General features: G+C 30.9%; 2 protein-coding genes across 2 annotated transcripts; both read left to right on the top strand.

Annotated features, from left to right (window-relative positions):
* Window positions 1-8,395: 8,395 nt before the first annotated feature.
* Window positions 8,396-9,132, top strand: LOC108480284 (copper transporter 6-like). Its single transcript, XM_017783222.2, has one exon. It carries the CDS (start codon window positions 8,506-8,508, stop codon window positions 8,983-8,985), a length of 480 nt encoding a protein of 159 aa, XP_017638711.1. The 5' UTR covers window positions 8,396-8,505; the 3' UTR covers window positions 8,986-9,132.
* A 5,485-nt stretch (window positions 9,133-14,617) lies between these two features.
* Window positions 14,618-15,316, top strand: LOC108482522 (copper transporter 1-like). The gene has a single exon (XM_017785656.2). The coding sequence runs from the start codon at window positions 14,714-14,716 to the stop codon at window positions 15,197-15,199; it is 486 nt and encodes a 161-aa protein (XP_017641145.1). The 5' UTR covers window positions 14,618-14,713; the 3' UTR covers window positions 15,200-15,316.
* Window positions 15,317-26,924: the final 11,608 nt, after the last annotated feature.

Below are 26,924 nucleotides of genomic sequence, written 5' to 3'. Positions count from 1 at the left end.
AAAGAACATTAAAATGTATATGTATAATTTATAAATATAGAAATATATACATACATTAGAAATAATAATATGAAAAAGAAGACCATTAGTATATTACATAAATACATACATGCATATATATATAAATACAAGTATTAGGAATATATAATATAATATTAGAGGTATACATAAAAATATAACTAGTAACATTAAAAATATATATAAAATATATATTAAAAGACTTATATATAACATATATGAAAATATATAATATTAAACATTTACGTAAAAATACCTGTAAAATATTAGAAGCATATATAAATAGTACGTATAAAAATACGTATATAATATAATATTGAAATATTTACATCATAACATGATAGGAAAGTAATAATATCATTAAAGTAAAAATCAATAATAATATATACATACATACGTACATATATATATTAAGATATATATATATAAATGATAAGATCTATAATAATAATAAATACAATACATTAAAAATGAGAAAAAGTAAGAAAATGACTAAATGAACTATAATCGAAACTTTTGGGGCAAATTTAGAATAAAAAGCAGAAGAGAGGGACTCATTCAACACGCTGCATGTAGTGGGGACCAATAGAGAAATTTTCCAACGCCTTTAAAACGGTGCGCATCAAGGGAACCAAATTGCGAAGTTTAACAGTTAATAGGGTCAATTTGCAAAAATTATAAGTCCGATTTAAAACATAAAAATGCGGAAGGACTGATTACGCAAATAACCCTCTATAAAAACACGCGGATCCTTGTCCGGAGCGGATCGGATCGGTCGGCCCGCCTCAAAACGGCGCGTTTTTATTTAAATCTGGTACCAAAACGGTATTGCTTTCACCGGGCTATAAATAGCCTAAAAATCAAAAAAACATTTGTGAGGTGGGAAAGAAGAAAAAAAAAAAGAGAAAATGAGAGGGAGAAAGGAGAGGGAGGAGAGAGGGCTCCGGTCACGGGCGATCATCTACGGTCGCCGGACGGCCACCGAGCCCGTCGACGTTGGCGCCGGCCATCAGACGCGGTGGCGGAAAGGTAAATTTTTTTTTTATGTTATTTATTTATTTATATGTATTTATGGGTGTAAAAACAGATTTAAATCGAAAATAGAAAGAAAAAAAGAAAAAAAATCACCTTAGGGTTTTGATTTGATTTTTGACTTGTTGATTCATCGATCTTGTATTTGAAAAATATAGTGTATGTATTAGAACTTGTCAAAAAGAGAGCTTTTACAGCTTTTTGATTTGGGTTTTATAACCCTTTTACACATATTTTTATTATATCTGTCTTGTCTTCTTCCTTGCTTGCGTGGCATGGGCGAACAATGGTGGCGAGGCATGGTGGAGCAGACGGCCGATCTTTGGTGTCGAGCGTGGGCGTGGTGCAAGTCGATGGCAGGGGGTATGGGGCGTGGTGGGATTAGGGTTTTCGAATGCTGAGTTTAGGTTATTGAAATTTGGGGTAGTTGGGCTTCGGGTTTAGTTGTTTAGGCTTAGTTTATTTGTAATGCATTTGGGTCTGAGTCTTATAAATGGCCCAAAATTGGCCTATACATATTATTATTATTATTATTTTGGTAATTACTATTACTATTGTTTTGTTATTACTATTATTTAGTATATTATTATTACTATTATTTTTACCATCATTTTTTTACTATTATTATTATTATTATTATTATTATTATTATTATTATTATTATTATTATTATTATTATTATTATTATTATTATTATTATTATTATTATTATTGTAATTTTTATTTTGTCAAATTTTATATTTTATTTATTTACCCTTTATTTGCTTATTTCACTTTTCTTATTTATTTGTTTAGGTTTTTTTAATATTTTTATTTTGCTTGTTTATTTATTTCTATTTTTATATTATTAGCCTTGTTTTTGTTTCATTTTCATATAATTGCTCATATTTTTATTATCGCCATTGTCGCACTTATGATCATGTTACTACACGTATTAGCACCGTAATTTACTTTTATATTTCACTATAATTCACGTCATATTTTTACTCGATACATTAAAACATTGTAACACCCCAATTTTCGGGAATTCTGTGAATGTTGACAAAATTTCATACTTTGATTTTTTCATTTGTGAGTGAAATTATGAAATAGGACCTATGTGAAAATGTTTGAAAATGCGATAGGCTAAATTGAAGTGGCCAAATAAATAGGAGTGCAAAATAGGAGGATTTGCATGATAAACCTCCCATTTTACATGAAGTGGCCAGCCATCATGTTGTTGTAGACAAAATGTACACTTGATATCCATAATTTATGGTACAAATTGATACAAAATGATAATGGGTTAGGTAAATGTTCCATGACAATGGATTAGGTAAATATTCCATGATACTAGGTAAATGTTTCATGATAATGGGTTAGGTAAATGTTTCATGATAAGAATTACATGTCTTTTGTATTAAAGAATTAAATGGATGAAATATGAAGTTTTATTAAAAGAAAAAGGGGTGAAAAGAACAAAGTTTTGTCCATCTTTGTTCATCATAGCTGAAAGTTAGAGAAGAGAAAGGAGAGGAGAAAGCTCTTGAGTATTCGGTCATTAGGAGGAGGAAAATTGAAGGTAAGTTCTTGGTACCTTGCTTTTATTTTGAGGTTCATGAGTTCTTCTTGATTCTACCTTAACTCTTGAAGTATATTTTGATTTTTGGTTGTGTTGTGAGCATTTGGTCATGAATTAAAATGAAGGAAATGGTTGTTGTTTCATGTTCTTTTGATGAAAAATGGAAGATACGTGAAGTTGAGCCAAACAAATGAGCATGCATGTGCCTTAGATGCTAAAGGGAAATCGGCTAACATGTTGTGCTTTAAAATGATGAAATGGAGATTATGCTTAAGTAAAATCATAGATATGTGATGATTGATTGGTGATATACATGTTTAAATAACAAGCATGCAAGTTAGGTGTGAAAGAGTGATTTGGTAATAAATCTGCTTGAGACAGCAGCAGTAACGTGACTTTGGAAAATCACCATAAATTGTGGGAGATGAATTAGAAGCTGAATAAATTATGTAATTAAAGCTTAATGAGTCTAGTTTCAAATGAAATAAACTAGAACATATTTTGAATTCTGTACAATGATAAATTTGATTCGTAATGAAGAGTGGTCAGATTAGTCAAACAGTGAAACATGGGAAACTTTGAGAAAAATCTGGTATTTATTGGCTAAACCAAAAATTCTGAAAATTTTATGGATAGAAGATATATGAGTCTATTTTCAGGGAAAATTAACGGCACTTGATTTGGAGTTTTGTAGCTCCAGTTATAAATGATTTAGTGACTGTTGCTCAGGAAGACAGCTTGCAGTGAAATTATGATTATGTGGTAAACATTGACAAAAATTTGTTAATGAGTTGCTTATTAATTTCTTATAAGCTCACTATGATCTGTAGGTGTGGTTGGCCGAATATTGTAAGGGGTTAATATGTAGTTTGTATTTGAATAGTTAGATTAACGTGTTAGTAATCCAATTGTAGGCGGTTCGTGTGGATCTCGTCAACATATCGTCGCAAATGTGTGTAACTAACACCCTCTTTCTTAGTCTAGATCGGCAAAAGTCGAAAAGCGAAATGCGAAAACCGGTATTTTGTAGATTTGCAAGTGTGCGAATGCTCGTGAGGTAAATCGATTAATGTTTTTGGTAAGCTGCAATGTTTGGACCGCAAAGTGCATGATTTCGTGCTCTCGATATTTTTGGGCTTAATGGGCCAAAATTGGAATGATGGGCCAACGGCCCAATTCGTAAGAACCCTCAGTAGTGATTCTGTTAGTACGTGAAAGGTAGGAATATGCATGAAAACCCTAAAATAGATATATTACTGAAATACCTTTAAAAGTGGAAATTTTACGCTTTTAACCTCAGGAGATAAATAACCAAATACCCCTAGGTTAAATTGACCTAAATGCATGTTTGACTGTTGTTATTTACTGCATGCCATGTTGTTATTATCTGGTGCATGGGACTGGGATATTGACGGAGGAAGTACTGAAAGTGGCTTGTCCACGTACTGGAGGCTTTGCCTCAATTTATCGATAATCGAGCAAAGAAGGCGCAAGCTGTGAGTGTTAATGTGGGTTGAGCTATTCCCACATGGAGTGTATGGCTGGTACGGTGGAGTGTAGTGGTTGGTGGGTTGAGTAGTCTCCCAAATGGGCTTGCATATGTTTCTTGATGTTGCATGTATTTTGAAATGGGCCTATGGGCCATATTGTTATCTGAATAAGGGCTAAGGCCCGGTTTATTGTAATCAAAAGGGCTCGCCCAAGACCACTGTTACTTGAATGGGTTTAGGCCCAATGGGCTTGAGTGACTTGGGTTTTGAATAGGTTTTCCTTACACACTGAGTTTCCCAAACTCACCCTTCTTTAACCTTGCAGGTGAGTCTTGATATGGGTGACTTGGAGCCGGAGGGATTCAGAGTGGCCATTGTGAACACTTTTGGGTTTGAAAAGAGACTGGTTTTCTTAAGTTATTTTAATTACTATTTAAGTTTTGGGTTGTAATAAGGCCATTTTAACTTTATTTTCTTCTTTGATTTTTCGAGATTATATTATTTTAAACAACTTTAAATTGATGGATAATAATAATTCAAATGGGCTAGACTTAGGGCACGATTTCAAAACGATATTTTTTAAATAACATGATGACACGAATATTCAATTTACCAAAGATAACCACTCAAAGAAATTTCAACTTGTTATAACCAAGTGTGGCAATGGATGTGGACATGTCTAGGATTGGATCCAATCGGAGAGCTTGGTACTTAAGAAGCCTTCATGGCTCACCTCCTCTGTTATGGATACCTACCTGGTGCCCAGCTTCCATTCACTTGGTTAGTTTGACAAAATTCAGCTTTTTTTTAAAACACTAAAAAGGGAACACGGGTTTTTGACTTCAAAGTGGCATGTCGGATTCGGCCTTAACGTCTGGGCCGGGTTTGGGGTGCTACAAACATTGTTTCAAATAAGCAATATTTCGTATTTCGAGATTCGAAAGGTCGTTCCCTAACTCATAGGGTTTCGATTTTCTCGATAAATCTGAATATACGAATGTTTTAAAATTTTATTTTTTTAAATAATTTCGGTATTACGAAAAATCATATTCTAACTTACAGAGTATGATTTCTTTCTAAAAACCAAAAAAATCAAATATCTTTCAAAATAAATAAAATTTTCGGCATTTATTCGCGTATTGGGAATTCAAGACATTGTGTCCTAACTTACGGGATATAATCATTTTCCTTGATTAACGTGAAATACGCCATTTTTCTCAAAAAAAATTTATATTAAATAGTATTTTTCAAATGATCGTACTTTTAAGATATTTAAAGTTCTCAAATTTTCGACACAAAGACACTAATTAATCAATTAGGTACCAATTTTGGGCGTTATGAGAGTGCTAATCCTTCCTCGTACGTAATCGACTCCCGAACCCGTCTTTTTGAATTTCGTGGACCAAAATCGTTATTTAAATAAATCAAATCATTTATTAAAAACAACCACTATTACGAGATGGTCTGATCACACCTTATCAAAAAGGATTGGTGACGATTCCCATGTTTGTTTTCGTTTTCAAAATCAAGTCGACCCCATTTTATAAAAAAAAATATGGTTACGATAGTAACAATATTTTAATTTAACTTTTTTAATTTTTTAATTTAACCCGAACAATTTTACTCAATTTGATTCAACCTGAATTTCATTTTGCTCGACCTGATTTGAAAAAAAATTCAACTCAAGTTAGGATGATAAAATAAGACTCATAAACCCGATTAACTCGAATTTTTTTTACTTGATTTGATTGAACTCGCCTACACGAACCAACATGAGAAAGAAATGAAAAGGTTAATTCTACTGTTAGTCCTTATACTTTGAAAAAGTTATGAATTTAGTCTTTGTACTTTAATTTGATCTATTTTAGTCCTTGCACTTTTTTGAATTGGTCAATTTTAGTCTATGTACTTTTCGAAATTTTAGTCCTTACCTAAGTAGTAGTTGTTATGTTAAATTTGTTTGTTTAAATTCAATTATTAGTCCTGTATTATATGTATAGTTGTAGATTTAGTCCATATTTTTCAATTGGATCATTCTAAGGTGTGAATTTTGAAATTCCAGTCTTGATGTATGAACATAACAAGGTGAAATGGCATTGTACATAAGATAATATGTTTGGCACTTCAAATTTTGAAAATAACAAAACTTAATTTAATAAATTTAACAGTTATCATTTTGTGATAACTGAAATTTTAAAATTTAAAAAGTATAAGGACTAAAATTGACCAAATCAAAGTATAGGGATTAAATCCACAACTTTTACAAATTACAGGGACTAATAGCAAAATTTAACTAAATGAGAAATTGTTTTATGACTTAAAAGACAATTTTAGCCACAAATATTTATGGGTGTTTAATTAAATAAGTGAAAGGATGTTTAAAATTGAAAAATATGTGGTGTACTGTATATTGCGTTTACTAATTGGTCCCTGCTGTAAACTATGGCCTTCTAAATTTGGGTTTTCAAATTTTCTTGTTTCACGAAGTTAAATTACCATGCGGTGAGGAAACAGATTCCTTTTTTTTTTTTTTTCTGGAAGTATTTTCATTTTATTATTTATATTTGGAGTTTTTCTTTATTTCTCCCAATAATGTCTGATTTTTAAAGTTTATATTTGTGTTTACTCTTTAAAAAATATGATGTGTCTTACTATTAAACTTGAAACTTACTAATATAAAAACTATATTTTACTTCGTATTCAACGTGGTTGCATTTTTCAATAGTTTTATGCTTACAAAATTTTTAATCTTTAATCTTTTATTTTACATTTTATAATTTTTGGTATTTTTAAAATAAATTTAATTATTTTATAAAAAATTAAAATTTTCCAATTCTTTATAATTTTCTAAATTTATGGAGTTTTAGGGATTTTTTTATTTCTGCATTTTAAAATAATTTTAATATTTTCTGCAAATAAATTATGAATTTTGTAGTTTTAGAATTTTCAAAGTTTTTAGAGTTTTTGGGTTTTAAATTTTTTTGACATTTTAATTTTTTTATAATTTTAATCAAATATAGTTTTTTACATGTGGTGGAAATGTAGATAGAAAACGTGATACTTTTTAGTAATTTTGATAGGCGAACTTAGACGTGCTTATGTCTTGATGCATTTAAAAATACATTTTAATAATTATATATTATTTTAAAATATTTTTAAAAAATGTAATTTTCTGGTTTGTTTAGAATTTTAGGTTTTAGAAAATTATAAAGTTTTTATGAAGAAAATTTTAAAATTTTCTGTTTTGTAGATTAATTTTTTGCAATTTTAATGAAATTTATGATACTTTTGGAAATTTTAAGGAATATTTGCTTCTTTTGATACATGGCAGCCTGTAATTTTAGACAGAAAACATAGATGAGGTAACTTGATAAGCTGAAGGAAAATAGAGGAGGTAAAGTGACCAGAATTCTTTTCCAAAGTAACAAACTGAAAAAATATATTTAAAAATTAAAAATGAAAAAACAACTAAAATAAATAAATTAAGGCACAACAGGATAAAGAATGAATGTATTCAACATTTATTAAAAAATAATTATTTTAAAATTATATATTTATAGCGGATCAAGATTAATAGTAGGACAAAACATATTAATTATGAAGTAGTAATAAATTTGATAACATCTATCCTTTTAGCACTAAAACGGGTCTATATAAATTTGATTATTGTTATTTGAATCTTAATTAAATAAAAGGGTAAACTATAAAAATAACCACTTTTGTCTGCTTGAGACTATATTTTAGTTATTTATGTTTGAAATGTTACATTTTAGTCATTTATGTTATTGTTTTGTTACGAAGTGGTCGTTTTACCGTTAAATTATATTACCTCCTTAACGATAGTCCTATGTGGCAGTCCAAATGGGTTTTAAATGCCAACTTGGACTGCCACGTAGGACCACTGGTAGGGATGTAACGGAGCTTAACAGTAGAGTGACTACTTCATAACAAAACGATAACGTAAGTGATTAAAATATAATATTTTAAATATAAATAATTAAAATGTAATTTGAAGTAAACATAAGTGATTATTTTAATAAGTAAAACTTTTCTAAAAAATAATTTTATATATATAGAATTTAATGTTAATAATTTAACTTTATTTTTATTTTGGAATTTAATCAAATAAAAATTTTAAAAATAAAATTCCAAAATAAAATTAATGTAGTCCATTGAGAAGGTTGCCATGTTACTTGACATTTCCTCATTGAGCGTATGTACTACACATTACAGCGTGTATGTAAAAAATGTACGATCAGATTGCAATAACAGCTACTCTCCTTTATATGAACCAAAGCGAATATTTAAGAGACTGCCATTTCATTAAAACCTTAACAGTACATTTTCACAAGCTCCCAAGCAGGCCCACACTCTAAAGAGCCAAACTGAGAAAAAGATTCATCCATGGAGGGCATGAATGATGACAATATGCATGGCATGATGATGCACAACACATCAGATGGCGGCATGAACATGACGAACCACCATAAGATGATGATGCATATGACCTTCTTCTGGGGTAGCGATGCCGAGATTCTCTTCTCCGGTTGGCCAGGAACCAGAACCGGTATGTACGTCTTGGCCCTCATAGTTGTCTTCCAGCTTGCTTTCATGGTGGAGGGGATTTCTCACTCTCGGTTTTTGAAACCCGGTTCCACCAAACACGTGACCGCCGGTCTGGTTCAGACTTTGTTGCATGCTCTGAGGGTTGGACTTGCGTATCTGGTGATGTTGGCTATCATGTCTTTCAACGGTGGCGTTTTCTTGGCCGCCGTGGCTGGCCATTCTCTGGGGTTTTTATTATTTGGCAGTCGTGTTTTTAACAAACCTTCCGCCACCGTCCCCGCCGCCAAAACATCCGATCTTCCGCCTATGAGTTGTTGAATATTAGGGTTTATTTCTTTCGGGTTTGGGTCTAAAAGAATTTATGTTTATGGTTTTAGATTTTTGTTTTTATCTTTTAATCTGTGCTTTGCTCTGTATTTGTTTTTCATTTGATACAAAAAAAAAAAATCATAGATTGCTTAAGAACCAGTGAGTATACATTTTACCCATTCATATCCTTGGATTATTATTGATTCCTATCTTTAGCATGAGGCTGTGGTGAAAACAGTGCAAAGAGACATGTGTTTGAATCTATTAATATAATTATATATATATATATTTATGTATATAAATTTTGAATTAATTTAATATATTTATAAATTAATTTAAATTATTATTTATGTTAATATTTATTGAATAGCTCAAAACCTTAATTTTCGGTCATATATATGATCTATATAAATAGATTATAAATCTGACAATAAAATTATTAAAATATTAATTGTGTAAAAATATTAACAATTTTAATTTAGTATACTAATTATAAAATCGATTTTATTAAGCTAATCAACTTAACTGAAGGGATAAAAAGAATTAAATTTAATTAACTCCAACCACTTTTTACTCAACGCTGATTATGATTTGATGATAGGTGAAGTCATTAGGGTTTGGGTTCCTTGTTGGATGGAATTAGCAGGAAGTTGCGGGTCAACTCATTGTCCAATGAATGCAATTGATGGGTGGTTCTTCTATCTATTACCTTCACATCAAGGATTCAATAAAATGTGTACCATCCATAAGTATGTAGGGATCCATATTTAGGGTTGCATTTAAGATATTTTCTCTAATATCATGATATTTTGCATTTTGCAAGTGGGCACCACTATTTAAGATACCTTGTTTTTATGCACAAATTTATAACCATGAGCTTTTATCTAAATAATTGAGTTCAATTTCTACTCATGAAAATAGAGTTTATTTTATTGTTAACTATTTATATTACCGGAGAACAATTACAATAAAAGGACTAGTCACTGTCCGCTGGCCGCTAGTGGTAGATACTTTAATTACGACAAAAAAATATTTATTGGGTCTAATTACACTCTTGATCATTGTACTTTTTATATATTTAAATTTTAGTCACTCTACTTTTAATTCAAGTTCTTTAATTACTCTACTATTTTGATTTAATAATTAAAATTCAATTAATAACACTTTTATTTTTCGTACCATGACTAAATTACATGCAACTTTAAATTGGCGAGGTGAGCAATTTTTCACATAATTTAAATGGAAGTAATTTTATGGTGGTTTCAATTATTAAATCAAAATAATAAATGTTTGTTTGAATTTTAGATGAAATGACAAAAGATTTGTGCATGTCTTCAATTGACATCCTGCCCGATCTTTGGATAACTCCCACTCGTTAGACATTATAAAACACATACGCATAAGAATAGGTAGATTAAATTTATGAAAGTAAAAGAACTAAATTTCAAATATAGTAAAGGTATAGTGACTGAAAACAAAATTAGACCTATAATTTATATAACTGATTAATGGCAACATTTTTTTAAAAAAAAAATCTTTTAACATTCAGTATTCAATTGGTTTTTCAGAAACATTATATTCTTTTGTTAGCACTTTCAAACTTTTAATTTCATGGGAAGAAACGTAATGAACTTCTACCTTATAATTCATGCTGCCGATGAGCATGCATGCATGCAAATGGCATAGTAAAGAATTAAAAAGGAATTATTTATTTATTTATTTATTATTTTTTTAAAAAACTTAACTTGTTGAATTAAAAAAAAATGTACAAAAATGAACAAAAATGTACTTTCAAAGAAACCCATCAATTAAAGCAACCTTCCTAAATACTCAAAAGCCAATCAATGATTTTAGGAAAAAAATCTTTGCATTCCTTTTTTATCTGTGTATACTAACATGTTACTGTCATGAAATACCACTTACGCTAGTGGGATATTATATATATATACACGGGTTGTTTGACAATTGACTTATAATTGATTGTAGTGACTGATTTTAGCAATTGATTCTATTAACTCTTTATTTAAAATTGTTTAAAAAAATTAGTTGATAGTTGAAAGTTGATATCTGAATGTAAAATGACAAATAAAAGTATGACATATTTTATTGTTAAATATTTATTTGTTTATAATAATTTTATCTTTATTGAGTGAAATTATTGAAATAAAACACTATTATCAAAGAATTAAAACATTCATTATGGGAAATTAGTTAGTCAATATTTTTAAAAATTTAAATAAATAAATTTCTTAAGTTCCTTATTTGCAAAGTATTTTTATTTAAATAAACATTCATTATGGAAATTAATTAGTGATTAAATTTTGAGTAAATATAGTTAGATATGTCATTCTACGATCTCATTCTCAATCGGCTAGGAAAAAGTTGTCCATAATTGCATTTTTTATTTTGAAGGTTTTAGCTCAACAAGTTATTACAAACTTTCATTCACCAAATACTATAATTAAAAGTTTTTACTATCAAATCTTTTATTTGTACCTAAATCAATTAAAGAAGATCCAAAACTTTGTTTACTAAACACCCCTACACATTTTATTTTATTTTATTATATATTATTATAAAAAATGCATACTTGATGTTCCTTATTACGTCCATGGATATTAAAATGTGTGTGCAAAAAGGCAAGGTGCATGCCGTACTGCCGTGTGCTGATGAGAGCAACAACGGGGCGGTGGTTTAATTTGTCAAGTGATAAATTCAACTTTTATTAATGGTTTAATTCTGCTCTCAGTTGTTATATTCTGTATATTTAAAATTTAATCCTTCTACTTTTATTTAATAATAATGTGAAAGAACTTTCGTTAAAGAAGCAAATGAATATATTGAATATAGGATTATGAAGTTTTCAATTTTGAGTTTTTCAACATTAATTGGTTCAAAGAAGTAGAGTAGACACGGCTTTAACTTGGCCATGTAAGTAAATTGTTTTTAAACACAACATTATTCGATTTAAATAAAAAAAAAAAGTAGAGGGACTAAGTTGTATGAAATTAAAAGGAGATTAAATTTAAAATGTATGAATAGGTTAGGGACTGAGAGCAGAATTGGACCTTTATAGATTTCTCCTTCATTCTTGAATCTTCTCTTCTCTTGTGATATCCATTGCCATATTCCCCAATTGTTGACTTCTTTGAAAAACTAAGGTCATCAATTAATTATGCTTTGGGTTGTGGTTTTTAGCTGTGATTTCAGTAATGTATGTGGTCAGATATTAATTGCTATGGTTAGAGATTATAAATTGATAGGGACCACAACCTACCTTATTTCACATGGAAATATTGTTGTACAAGTCCTTATATTATAGTGTAAACTGAATTTTAATCCCTATCCTTTTAAAATGAGCACCAAAGTTTATGTACATTAAAAAATAACAAAATGCTCATTTGGGGGAAAACTATTTATTATTCATTATGATCCTTCAAAGCAAATTTTTTTTTTTTGGCTTTGCTCTTGTAAGAAAATAATGCCAAATAGCATTTCTCAAGCTAAATCTTGTACTTTAATATCATGTTTGGTTTAATAAATATCTCTTCGATAATAAAATAATATTTTACTTAAATTATCCTTATGAAATTAAATATAATATTCTTAAAATATTAAATAACAATATTTTAATTTGTTTGTTTCATACCCTTAACCTACAAAATAAGAATTAGGACTAAAGTGACAAAAAAGGTAAACATTTATTATTTTGCCTAAAATAGAAACAAACATAGTTTTATACTAAGGGTATGTTTAGATACCATAAATTAATTGCACCAAAGTATAATTATAAAATATAATTCTTTAGATATGTTTAGTTAACATAGTGTAATTATATCGTAATTTTTATATCATCTTTGACAATATAAAATATAATTACACAACTAAATAATTTTAAATTCTAAAAATAATATTAATTATTATAAAAATTAACAAAAACAAAACTTAAAATCAAATCATGTAATATAATTACTAATGAATTTAATAAGAAAAATAAACATATTATGCGATTTTATCTAACTACTCTATTTCATATTTGTTAAGTTATTTCCTTTCTAACATAAAAACATACTCATTGTTATTATCAGTTGATTTTTCACGAGTATAAATAATTAATAATAAATACTATGTAATTTAGTTTAAATTAATATTAATATTAATAATTTATAATAAATATTATATAGTTTATTTAAATATTTAATAAGTCAAAACATAAGTGAAATTAAGGTTTCGTTTGGTTTAAAAAACAAAGGCCATTTTGTTTTTTTTTCTTGAAAATAGAAAACATTTAAAAATGTGTTTGGTTGAAATTTTTAAAATTGAAAATGAAAATATGTAGAAATTAGAAAATAAAAAATTATTTTCATTTAAAATACTTTGTAAAAATGAAAAGGATAAAATAAGAGTTTTTAATTTTTTTTTTACAATTGAACTAAGACTTAATCAAGTTAAAAATAATGATTTTTACCATTTAAAATTTTAAGTAAGTCGTTTGAGTCTTAACTCGATTGACATGGACATTGTTTCCAATAAAGGAGGATGTGGGTTCAAATGCACTAAAGCACATCTTACTATTTATAGGGTGGAGAAGAACTATGGATAGTTCTAGGTATTGTGTCAAAATAGCAGATATGATTAGAACGATGATTCAAAAAGAAAAGTAAATAACAAGAATAGTCACTAAATTATTTAGTTTATTTTATTTCGATTATCTAATTATTACAACTTTTCTTTTTAGTCATTTAATTTTAAAAATTATATATTTTAATCACTCTTTCGTTAGTTGTCTAATGGAAATCTAACATGGGCTTTGTTTATTGGGTTAATAATAAATTTAAACTTTTCAATGTTTACACATTCTATCAATTTGATAGTAAATTTAAAAACTTCAACAAATTTATCATTCAATGTTTACAAGTTTCATCATTTTAGTCCTAATTATAAAAAAATAAAAATATTTAAAGAGATCCTAATTTTCAGATTCTTTTATTGGGTTTTAATTAGACATTTGAGACAAAACAATGTAGCAAAGGGAAAAGTGAACTAAATCAAAAGAGATTGATAAAAAAATAGCTTTAATTTATGGGTTTTTGACATGTTTAGTTGATGAAAAAATGAGCATGGTTGATAAGAAAAGTAAATATAAAAATATTTTAAAGATGCCTTAAATATATTCTATAATTTTTAGAATTAGAGCTAAAATGACAAAATTTGTAAATATTGAAGGTTAAATTTATTGATTTTTTTTATATTTAGGATCAAATTAATAGAATGTATGGGCTAAATTTATTATTAGATGAAACAAAACCCATATTAGACTTCAAATACTAGGTTAACAATAAGAGTAGCTAAATCGAAAAAATTAATCTTTAAGTGACCAAAATAAAATGAACTAATAATTAGGTGTCAATTCTTGTACTTTACCCTTTAATTTTTAAAATAAATTGGGTCAATGCTATTATTTTGGGAAGAAAATTCTAAGTAGAATTTGCCAATTGCAGGGACAAAAAATCTTTAAAAAAATGAACTAAATTGTAGTACAAAATCTAATAGTACAATAAAGGATAATGTACTAATACTATACGTTTAACCTTCCAAAACCTCTAAAATTTTGGTCTTATTAACACCAATCTAAACTTGAAACAAATATTTATACGTTTGTCTTTGAACTTAAAATTTCCATCATATATCCATCAAAACAATTTCTTTTACAGTACTTATACTATATATATCAACAATGAATCATGAACATGGCATGGAAGGCATGGCACCAACATCTCAGTCAACCAATGGAACCTCTGGTATGCATCACCACAACATGATGATGATGCATATGACCTTCTTCTGGGGCAACATTGCCGAGATCCTCTTCTCCGGCTGGCCCGGCCGGCGAGGTGCCGGCATGTATGCATTAGCCTTAATATTCATCTTCGTGCTTGCGTTCCTCGTTGAATGGCTCTCGCATTCTCGACTGATCAAGCTGCTAGGGGAAGGATCGAGCAATGTCTTGGCTGGCGTTGTGCAAACATTGTTGCATGCCATTAGGGTTGGTCTTGCTTATTTGGTAATGCTTGCTGTCATGTCTTTTAATGGTGGGGTGTTTTTAATGGCAGTGGCTGGCCATGCATTGGGATTTTTGTTGTTTGGAAGTAGGGTTTTCAAGAAAAGCACTGAAATGTTCCTTGATGATAATACATCTGATCCTCCCCCTATGGCTTGCTGATATTGAATCCTTCTTTTATTGTAATGAAAAATGCCACAAATTGTTTAGGGTCAATATATAAGCTATGTTCTTCATTGAATATCTTTCATTAATTGAGAATCAAATTATCAAGAAAAAGTTTTTTTTTTCTTTTCCTTTTTTTTCTGTGATAATTGCCTAACTATATAAAAGGATTAATAGTAGAATGGTTGCTTTTATTGGAAGCATAATTTGTGTTGTTCCAAGGATTTTGACTTTTGGTAATGCCTTGAACTTCATCTCATCACAATCCAAATGCCAAGTGTCTAAAATGATTATATTTTCATAGAGTTCAAATATAATTTTATAATTTTATTAATTTATAATGTTTAAAAATTAAAATTAAATATTATCATATTTTAAGGTTAATGTACAATTTTCCCGTATACTAAATCATAATTTTATAAATTTTAAAATGTTAAAATATAACTTCACATTTTTTAGGGATTAAGATCTTATCATCCAATAACACCACCCCTTATTTAAAACATGGATTAGACTTGGATTTTAACATTCCAATTCCAACATATATCATATCATTTTATTTATATATATCACTTAACACTAAATCATTTTACTGATAAGATTGAGACTATTCATCACCAAAGGCATAAGGGTCGTGGTAACAAAAGGGAGGTGGCGTTGAAATCGGACATTAGCAAGGCATATGACAAAGTGAATTGAGGTTATCTCCGATTTATATTGGAAAAGATGAGTTTTGATGTGAAGTGAGTAACCTGGATGATGCTCTGTGTGATAATGATTACTTTTTCTATTATGTTTAATGGATATGAAGTAGGCCTGATTGTTCCCAACCGTGGACTTGGACAAGGGGATCCCTTATCCCTGTACTTATTTATTCTTTGCACAGAAGGCCTTAGCTTTTTATAAGGGAAGCAGAGGAGATTGGGCCATCTATTTAGCATTTGTTGTTTGTTGATGATAGCTTCTTCTTTTTTACTGTCGTGTATTTAGAACGTCGAACAATTAAGAATGTTCTATCAACATTTGAAGCGACTTCGAGGTAAGCTGTTAACTCTTAGAAATCGAACATTATGTTTAGTTAGAGGCAGGATTTGCGCTTTGCTGAGAGTGAGTTCCCCTTTGGATCATGGTTTGCTCTAGTTGGAGGGAAGAAATAAAAAGTAGGTCTTCTCGTTCATAGAGACAAATTAATGAAATGACTGTTTAGTTGGAAGAATAATGATAAACCGTAATATATACATATTTTTACCCCATACTTGGCATATTTATGAATGATTTTTCCTTAGTTTTAGTGAATTTGATGCTCCTAATCTTTTAATTTCATGTTTTATACTCAGGAGAGCTTAGGATGGCAAAAAGAACAAGAAACGGACAAATTGGGCCTAATTCAGTGTTTCACACGGCCTAGGCACTTCCACACGGGTGATCCACACGCCCGCGTGTGACACACGAGTAGACCACACGCCCATGTGACATGGCCGTGTCAACATTAAACCAAGTCAGAATTGCACACGGCTTGAGCACCTTCACACGGGCGTGGCACATGACCGTGTCCCTATCGAGCCCAAGTCTAATTCTACTCGAAAAAGGCCAATTTTGAGGGTCTTGAAGCATTGCAAAGTCTATATAAAAACCCTAGAAGAGGATAAAAGGGGAACACGGAGAGTAGAAGGTAGGGAAGTACTCAAGAACATCCATCGAAATCACCTCGGAGGCAGGGTCTACATCAAGACTGAAGATTTCCATCCAATTTCCTAGAAGTCCTTTGGGTTTCTTTATGTTTTGTTGTTTTCCATACTTTGAGATGTTTTCTATTATTATCATGAACTAAACTCCCTAAATACCTAAGGGAGATGAAACCTAAGACGAATCTTATTACTTTTTGATTTATATGATAAATATTTGTTCTTATTCTTAATTGTGAGTTTTAGTCATTGCTTTAATATTCCAAGATATTAATTCAGGTTTTTGATGTGCTTACTCAGTGGAGGAAAAGTCCTTGTTTAAGAGTAGAGCATTCATAATTAAGCGGAGTTGTATGCAATCCTAGAGATAGGACGACATAAATTTGCCGGATTAGAGTCAAATCTATAAGGGAATCCATAGATCTAGTTAATGCGACTATAGGGGTTTTAATTAGAAAGAGATTTCAATTAATCAACCTAGAGCCAGTTGTTTTTAGTCTTGAAAGGGATATTAACATAAATCGGGGATTTCTACAGAATAAGTCAAGTGAATAAATCGTCTAATTCAAAGGTAATAAGTGAAGTCTAGGTGGATTCTTTCTTGGGTATTGTCTTCTCAATCAGTTTTTCAAAAGTATTTTCCAACCTTAATCTCTGTCGTAATCTTAGCTAATTAAATAATTAGTTTTAGGTAAACATTCCCTTAATTTTTAGGCTAGATAATAAAAAGATAGTAATTACTAGTACTTTTAATCTTTGTGGATACGATATTTCTGGTCTCACCATAACTATACTACTGTTCGATAGGTGCGCTTGCCTTAAGTCGAATTTTTAGTTAGTTTAGTGACCATCAAACAAACTCCTCTCTCATCTTGGTAAAGAAGTTTTGTTGAAAATTGTGGCTCAAGCACTTCCAATATATTGTATGAGCTTGTTTTTACTTCTGATCAATATATGTGACTCCAAAAAGTATGATGAACTCATTTTGGTGGGGGTTCGAGCAATGGTCATCAACGGAAGATTCATTGGGCCTCGTGGGATAATCTTTGAGTTTCCAAGAAGTATGGAGGTATAGGGTTTCATGATCTTAACTATTTTAACTTGGCGATTTTAAATAAGATTAGAGATTTATCTCTGAACTGATACTTTTTTTATCAAATCTTTCAAATTATCTCTGAACTGATACTCTTTCTTTTCAAATCTTTCAAAGTCAAATATATTTCATCTTGTGGTTTTATGGATACCCTTCTCTTCTTTGGAAGAGTATTGTTGCTTGATAGCAAGCTAACTTTATATATTTAATGTACCTAATTTTTGTCAATTTTTGAATATAATGCTACTAAGCTTGTGATTTCTTACTTAAATTTTATCAAGGACACAATTGGAGTGTCAAAGTTCAAAAACAAAAAAAAAATCAAGCTAAATTGGAACAAAAAGCAAGCTGTGGGGCTGAATTGAAAATTGTAGAATTATTTTTGAGCTGATAAAAGATATCAACTTTTACTTTGACAAATTATATATTTAGAAAATTTGATATTATGGTGGGTTGTTAATATAAGCATGATTTTAGGAGTAAATCATGTGAAATTGGTTCTTTGAGAGGTGTATATAAAGACTTGTAATTGTGGCATGAAATGACACATTTGAATTTAAAAGGCAATTAGCATATTCTTGTGTCAGTAGCATTTGAATATTTTGCCATTTTTTGTTTTATATTTTGGTGCAATTGTCCTTTTAGTTCTCTCCCTTCTTCACCTATTATCTTTCATAAAAATTCACTCTTATAATCCAATTATGTATGATTAATTTCATGTTCAACTAATCTCTATTTAGTTTTAGGCTGGTTATCACTCCAATCGAGAATCGTGAGAAATGAACACACACAAAAACCTTACAACATGGTATTCATTATCTCTCCGGAATATGAGATAGTTACAATCGTCCCTTAAATTTAATTCAATTTCAATTAAAAAAGTGCGCGTTGGATTGAAGTTATTTGGCGTACAATTGGGAAAACGAGTCGGCCGTCTATCACATTTGGCTTCCCGCGAACAAATTGGCGTGTCTAGATGGGAAAATGCCAGTTGGATTCCATCAAGAGAGATAGTGATTAGATTTAAACAATCCACGCAGTTGAGGCCGTTAATTCGAGTTGGACTCTTCTAGATTGCAACGCTGCCGAGATCCTAAATTGTGGACGCATGCTACGTGGTTAGATAGTTGGTAAAGGTTGGTTTACAGGGTGTACCAGAATTAACTACACAAGGAAAAGTTGACGGTTAATGCGTTCTTGATCGTTATAACCAACTTATCGTTTGTAAGGAAAATTTCACTTTCAAAGATAGACTCGAGTTTGGAATATTCCGAGTCTAAGGCTAAGAATTCACAAATTTGATTATCTAATTTAATTTCAGTTATTTAATTTTATTTTGCATTTATAATTCAACTGTTATTTTGTTCTATATATTTCTATATTTTTAACTCTAACAAACTAAAACCCCATTCGTTTTATTTTTAGCACAACACATTTTAAGTCGTGGGCATGATAGCTATCATGACATTAGAATTTGGTCGCACAAAAATAATATTAAGAATCTCAACCTCAAGATCAACCTTGCTTCTCTATACTACAATTTAGTTTAGTTAGAGCTCACCAAATTTATAATTGGTGGCATCGACAGCCATCATTGTAGCTAAGCAATTACTGAATGATGGATCTTGTTGGCTTTTTGGTAATGGAGCTATGATTGAAGTTTATGAACACCCTTGGCTTTGTGACAACAACAAATTTTTTTGTTGACTCTATTCCTCAGCCAGGTATGGTAGATATGAAACCAATGGCACTTCTGAGCATTGATGGTTGGGCATGGGATAGGAACCTGATCGAGGGATTAATGGCGCCGTATGATGTTCACCGTATCCTCCTGCTGATAGTATTATTTGGCAATACACTCACGATGGTTGTTATTAATTTAAATCGGCATATGGCTGCAATCGGGCATTTGGTCTCGACTTTGTAACAACTTGTTACCTCTAAAGGTTAAAGATTTCATTTGGCGTCTATTATGTAATTTTGTTCCTTGTAAGGCTCTTTTGTTGGAGAAAGGGTTGGCTATCTCCCTGGACTGTATCTGCTGTGGCGAGCTTGAAGATATGGAGCACGTCTTTTTCCATTGTACACGTGCTATCCAGGTCTGGCAGATTGTTGGTGTCTCTGTGTCGCAGGCTACTATCACTGGCTTTTTTGAACATTACTTGATGATGAGCTTGGGCAAGGTAGGGATCGGTTACTTACTATTCTTTGGAGCATTTGGTAGCATCATAACCTGCTCTACTGGCAGCAAAAAGTCGTGCTTGTTTCCCATATTGTGCTATTTTTTAATGCTTATTTGCAGGAGTGGAGGGAGGCCAATGTGTTGTTTGATCAGGTGCAGCTAAGGCAGACTACTGGGCTACTGTGCTCCGAGACTCGCGTGGTGAGTTAGTTCCCTGTTGCACAGGACATCTGGGTGCAATTTTGAATCCCGTGCTGGTGGTTAGGGAAGCACGACCATGGCTTCGTTCTTTGCCCGTTGCTACGGTCATCATCGAGTCAATTGTTTCCGTTTGGTACAAGCTTTAACAGGTCATTATGCTTGCCGCTCTGACTGGGGAATTTTATTACCTGACTGTCTTAAGTTTAGGGAGCAGTTTAGTATGTTACCCTTTCAATAGGTTCGAAGGCTTGCTAATCGGGTAACGCACACTTTGGCTTGTGCTGCGTTGACTAGAGCAAACTTCTTTCAGTGGGATGGTTTTCCACTGGCAATATGTTAGTGTTTTCTTTCTAATCTTGCTCGTTGTAAAGGGATTAATCCCCTGAGATATCGGCTAAGCTTTCCCTTAATTTCTAGATGGTGACGCAGGAAGGACCGGACTATCTTTCAACAATGGTACAGATTTAAGCTTTCAACAAAGACCTCCTAATTTATGCCAAATCTGATTAGATTAGTTTTGTATCGGGATTGAATAAATTTGGTTTAAAATTTTTAGACAATTTTTTATTCGAATTATTTTGAGTTTAGGTTAATTTCAAATTCAATTAATTTTGTATTTGAGATTGAAAGCAGACAAAAGGCTTTGAGATGAAATTATAATTGTAAGTTAATACAATAGTAAAATTGCATTTCAACCTTTCAAAAATTTACAATTCAATTCGGGCTCCCCAAGAAAAATTTTCTGGCTTGAGTATCTCAATCTAAATTTAAGTCAATCCAAATTCAAAGCTAGATAAATCAATTCGTTAACTTTTATAATTAAATTTAAATTAATCAAGTCAAATTTTCGAGTTCATGCAATCCAGCGCATAATCCGCTCAATATATTAGCAGTACATAGCATTACAAAAATCATCTCTTAATCTCATAGAATCATTTCAGAATCTAGTTGACCCCAACAATTTTCCATGACTTTCCAGGCTTCCAAACAGGGCCAGTGGCCTGTTTCATTGACCCCATAATATATATGGATGTGGTCCCTTAATTATTATTGCCTTGTAGCTAAGTCCAAACTGCAGACCAAATCAAGAAATAGCTGCAGATATCACATTGGCCTTGTCTTTGTTTGCCTTCTAAACAATCTGCTTGCTCCTACTGTTCCTTTTTAATGCCAAGTGGTAGATTAGACTTGATTGTCGGTAGACTTGTCAAATAGAAAATGTTAGCATCCTTCACTATTGATGGATCCTACATTCATGTATCTGTAAGATTGATGGCATGTCCACAAATATCAATTATCAATCTTTTAATATTTATTTAAATTTATTATCATATGCCCATATATAATTCACTAATACTGTATAAATTCAAAAACATTTACATTTAAGATAAATTATACCATTATTTATTAAATTAATTAAATTATGAGTAAATTTTCGTTTTAGTCACTAATTAAAAGAGTTATAATTTGGTCGCTAATATTTTTGGAAATGGTTTTTTTTGTCACTTGACTGTTAAGTGACACTTTTTAATTAGTATAATAACAATTTTAGTTATCATTTTCTATATTTTTTCAATTTGAACTTGATTGTATATAAAATGATAAAATTGAAACTCTTTTAAGAATTAGAAAATTTTAAAATTTAAATTTAAATAAAAGTAGATAAAAATTTCAAAAATAAATAAAATGAGAGAAAATAAGGAAAATTGTTTTAAACCCTCTAAATTTTCTCCTTGTATTTATCTTATAGAGATATCCAATATCCATTTTTAAGAAAACATAGAAAAAAATAAAAAAATTAAGCAAAATTACTGGTTCTTTGTTTTTACTTATTTTATTTCTTGGTATAGCTTTTTCCTTATAAGAAAGGAGAAAATTCAAAATATAATTTATTTTACAATTTGGATTTTGAAACATTTAAATGAATTGAAAATTTGCATTTAATCTGAAAAAAAATTGTGGTATATTTGTACTTTTTCTACCGAATCATTTTCACAAGCCTTTGTAATACTAGTTTGGTTTTAGAAACATCAAGGAAGCATGCAATATTTTTGAGGTTTTATTTTCTATAAATTCTATTTTTAAATAATTTTGAGTTTTTATTTTATAATTTTCATATAGGATCAAAGTCAAATTGATAGGAAATATAAAATTTAAGGATTAAAATTGTTATTGTACCAACTAAAGAAATGTTACTTAACAATCGGATGACAAAAAAAAATCGAAAACATTTGTAATCACCCTTATATTTAATACAATATTGATGCGTTAAATATAAACCCTAAAATGAAAATTGGCATGTGTTTTTCTCATCGTGTTGAGGCTAGTGGATTTTCAAGCGAATTTTAGGCATTATGGTCTAATGTTGTGTCAGATCAGGTTATTTATAATCATACTTGGTTCATTCATATGAAAGTTTCGTTGCCAAATAGGACTGGTTTTTGTTTCTTAACCGTTGTCTATGGGAGTCCAAATGCTTCTAAACATAGGCATCTATGGAAATGCTTAAATTTGCTTGTTGAGAATGTGCAGGATCCATGGTTATTAGCTGGGGACTTCAATGTGATTTTGAGTAGTGATGGCAGGGGGCTCGAATGTCTTATGGGGGTTGTGCTTTATTTCAGGATGTTATGGTTTGCAATGGACTTAAGGATTTGGGGCTTAAAGATATGAATTTTACGTGGAGTCGAGGTGATACCTTCGAGCAGTTAGATAGTGCAATTTGTAATGAAATTTGGTCACGTTTCAACCCCGACACCTTGGTATTTCAACTTCTAAAGATAAAGTCGGACCATCGTCCAATTTTGATTGAAATTGGCAATCGTGACAATAAAAAAGATGAGCTACCTTTCAGGTTTTTTGTTGGGTGGCTCTCCCATCAGTCGTTCACTAATCTTGTAAGGAACGAATGGGTGGCTTCTAATTCTCTTCCGGATACAATTGCTTACTTCATTGAGAAGGTTAAGCTTTGGAACAAGAAGACCTTTGGGAATATATTTGCTACAAGAAAACATGTTCTAGGAAGACTTAAAAGGAGTTTAAGTTGCTATTGAGAAGCGCTGTTCTAATGGGCTTTGCAAAATAGAAAAATGATTGTTGATAGAGTTGAAGGACATTTTGGATCAAGAGGAGCTTATTTTGCGCCAAAAGGTGAGATGTGACTGGCTAATACATGGTGATAGAAATACCAAGTGTTTCCATGGGCGCATTGTGTCTCGTCGAGTTCAAAATTAAATTAGATCCTTGAAAATTAATGGTGATTGGAGCTATGAAGAAGATGGTAGCTATCTTATTCTTTAAGAATTTGTATTTTGTTGGGGGCTTATTTAAGGAAGCTTTCCCTTTCAAGGTAGATTCCCATCTATTGATGAGATTGATCGAACATTTTTTAATGGGCGAGGTTCTCATAAATGAGGGAAGGACAATACTAGCTCCAAGTGTTTTCTCTAATCTCAATAGGATATAGTTGGTAGCTCACTGTCAAATGGTTTCGAAATGTTTTTGAGGATGGGTGCATAAATTCTTTCTTTAATAAAACTCTCTTGGTAATTATTCTTAAGATTGCTCACCCAGAGGAAATCTCTCAATTTAGACGCATAAACTTTTGTTCAATATTTTATAAGGTACTGACGAAGATTATTGTTGATAGAATCAAGAAACTTATGTTGGGGCTAATACAACCGGATCAAGCGAGTTTTATGGTTGGGCATAATATCACAAATAACATTTTGATAATTCAAAAGGTGGTTCATTCTTTTCGTATCCGAAAAGGAAAGATGGGATGGATAGCCATAAAAATTGACCTCAAGAAGGTCTATGACAGAGTTCGCTAGGATTTTATGCAAGATTTGTTAGTTGATGTAGGTTCTAAGAAGGAGTTATAATGCATTGTATTTCCCTATAAAAATTTTCTTAGCTCCTTGTTTCCTTTTTCAATTCATAAATCAAGAACTTAGCTCCTCATCATGCCATTTGGAAAAACCCACAATCAAACACATTATATAATACAAACTCGATTGATGTGGTTTCGAGTCGTATGTGTGTGCCGAATCGAGAAATTGAGTAAGTTGTGCTTTGTTTCAAGAAAGGCTGAAAACGGGTAGAAGATAGGCTCAAACAAAGGTTCAAAGAATGTTTAGGGAAGGAATGGATAGGTTTAGCTAAGGCAAAGGCCGAACCAACAATATGAAAGATTGTTGACCCAAGTCTTACAAGTGCTTAGATGGATAATGATCGATGAAAACAACAAATAAACCTTGACCCACAATCTAACGAGATAAAAACCAAAGGTATAATGAACGCCACAGTTGAAGTGATAAGTTCAGAAAACAAAGGAAGGATAAGACGCCACAAGCCTAGCTTGATAAGTCAGATCAGTCCCAAAGATAACAAGGAGATTTGAATTCCCACAAGTTTCAATTGATTCATAAAATTGGCAAAAAGTTGTCTACGACTAGTAGAAAACAAAGTATTTATAGGCATGAGACAAATCCTAATCGAATAGACACACACACTCAGCTGAATTGAGCTATTAATGAACTTAATTGAGCTAATTAAAAACTACAAGATCTTTGATGAACTCTAACATAAGGAACGGCAATGGATAGCATGTTTGGTCTTCCTATTCAGCTAATAATTAACTCTAATGAGTTGAATAAACTTGATTCAATGCTTGACCAGCTAAAGAGTCATAATAGCCTTTTAATTTCTCCTTGGACAGTCAAATGAACAGCAGCCAAAACTTAATGTCATTTGGCACACGAACAACCCCTTTGTGTGAATGCTTGAATATAAATGGTCAAAAGGTGTGAATGTATGAATTGAAACAGCCACCATTATGTGAAAACGTTTAGGAACTGAATGGGCTTGTGTGAACAGCTCCTTGTCCATTAAACTCCTCAAACAGTCATTTGGAAAAGCTTATAACAGCTATTGGCCTTTAATTCATCTCCATAACAGCTGAATTTATTCCTCTCTTTAAATGCCCATCCATGTAACAGTTGGTTCAAATGATTAATTCACCTATAATCACAATTAAACAAATTAAATGGCTGTAGCAAATTAATTAAGCTGGAACATATTAATTGTTGAAATTATTTAAACAACTAAATAAAATTAAAACAACTTAATTACTTAAACTAAAATAACTAAACACATTACTAAGACTCATTTAATACTTAAAAACTAAATATTATTTAAATTTATTCCAGCAACTTAATGCATAAACTAAAAAAAGCTATAATTGAGCTAAACTGAATTAGATATTCTAGCAAATTGATGCACAAGCTAAAAACAAATAATGTGGAGCTCAATGAGCTAGGATGAGCTATAAACGAGCTAAATGAGCTTGTTTCAAGTTGCATGGAACACTTGAGCTGGACATCCTTGATTGTTCAATTATTCTAGCAATGGTTTCCACCCCAAACTCGAACAATTAAAACCTGCACAGAAGTTAACAAACTGAAATTAAATTTCATTTTGCACTTGGGCCCCTCATGTTTAGGCCAATATCGGTGACATCGAGTTGTGTCGTAACATGATGCGGCTGGGATCGCATCATTATAGTTTGGACAACTAAAGAATCTTCTCCCATTATTGGACCTCTTCCATGTCGTCCATAAGGGACATTTTTTTACCACAATAGCATAAAACATCTTCTCCCTCGTACTCCAAAGAAATTCGATAGTGGACATTGCTACGATTGCTTTGAGATGATGAAGAATAAGAACTCATTTCACCAACCTTAAAAAAAGGAATAAAACCAAATTTTAGACAAGAAATTCAATAACCCAATGACCCAATCAAACGAAAGAATAAAACAAAAAAAAATTTTAAAAAAAATGTTTTGAAATGAAAGCCAATTTTAATCGTAACCGACAAAACAAAATCACTCAGTGTTTTCAAAATACCCAAACCCTAATGATTTAGAAAATACCAATCTCTTACTATTTCGAAGGGTTAAGCAAGTTAAATCTTACTAGATTTTTTCTTCGGATGCAATATTTGACACTTTCTCAATTTAAGGTTTGCAAAATTTTGGGAATTCTTTTCATAAGTTTGAAGACCCTTTTTTAAATTCGATACGTTGTATCAATTTTGGGTTTTTACTTTACCTTTATATTTTTCCAACAGTTGGAAATAAGTGAATTTCCATCTCAAATTTTAATTTTTTTCCACATAAGCAATTTTACATGTGGTACGCGCATATTAGTTCCTTTAGCAACAACAGCAGAAATTAACGTTAACGGCAATTTTCGTTAACAGAAGAGGTAACATGATTTTTTTGAGGTGAATAAGACTTATTTGGGTGCACCTTTTTAAGGGCTCAATTGATTTTTTTTTCATTTTTTACTAAGGGTTTTTTTACCCTTAAGATTTAATTATATAACAAATATATTTATTAAAAATTCACATAAAAATATATTAACGCTTTGGTTACAATGATAATGTGACACCCCAAAGGCGACGAATCCTAAAAAGGTGAGTAAAGTATGTATGCAAATTGTTTGGCACGTTGTGGTAGCATAATCTGCCACTCTGTTGGCCTAATGACGAGTGAAG

The sequence above is a fragment of the Gossypium arboreum genome, chromosome 1, assembly GCF_025698485.1.
Source record: "Gossypium arboreum isolate Shixiya-1 chromosome 1, ASM2569848v2, whole genome shotgun sequence".
NCBI lineage: Eukaryota > Viridiplantae > Streptophyta > Magnoliopsida > Malvales > Malvaceae > Gossypium > Gossypium arboreum.
The sequence above is the reverse complement of the archived record's forward strand: the minus strand, read 5'-3'. Positions and strand labels throughout refer to the sequence as shown.

Coding starts and splice junctions, on each gene's coding strand:
- LOC108482522 (XM_017785656.2), top strand. CDS start 14,714: ATGAATCATGAACATGGCATGGAAGGCATGGCACCAACATCTCAGTCA.
- LOC108480284 (XM_017783222.2), top strand. CDS start 8,506: ATGGAGGGCATGAATGATGACAATATGCATGGCATGATGATGCACAAC.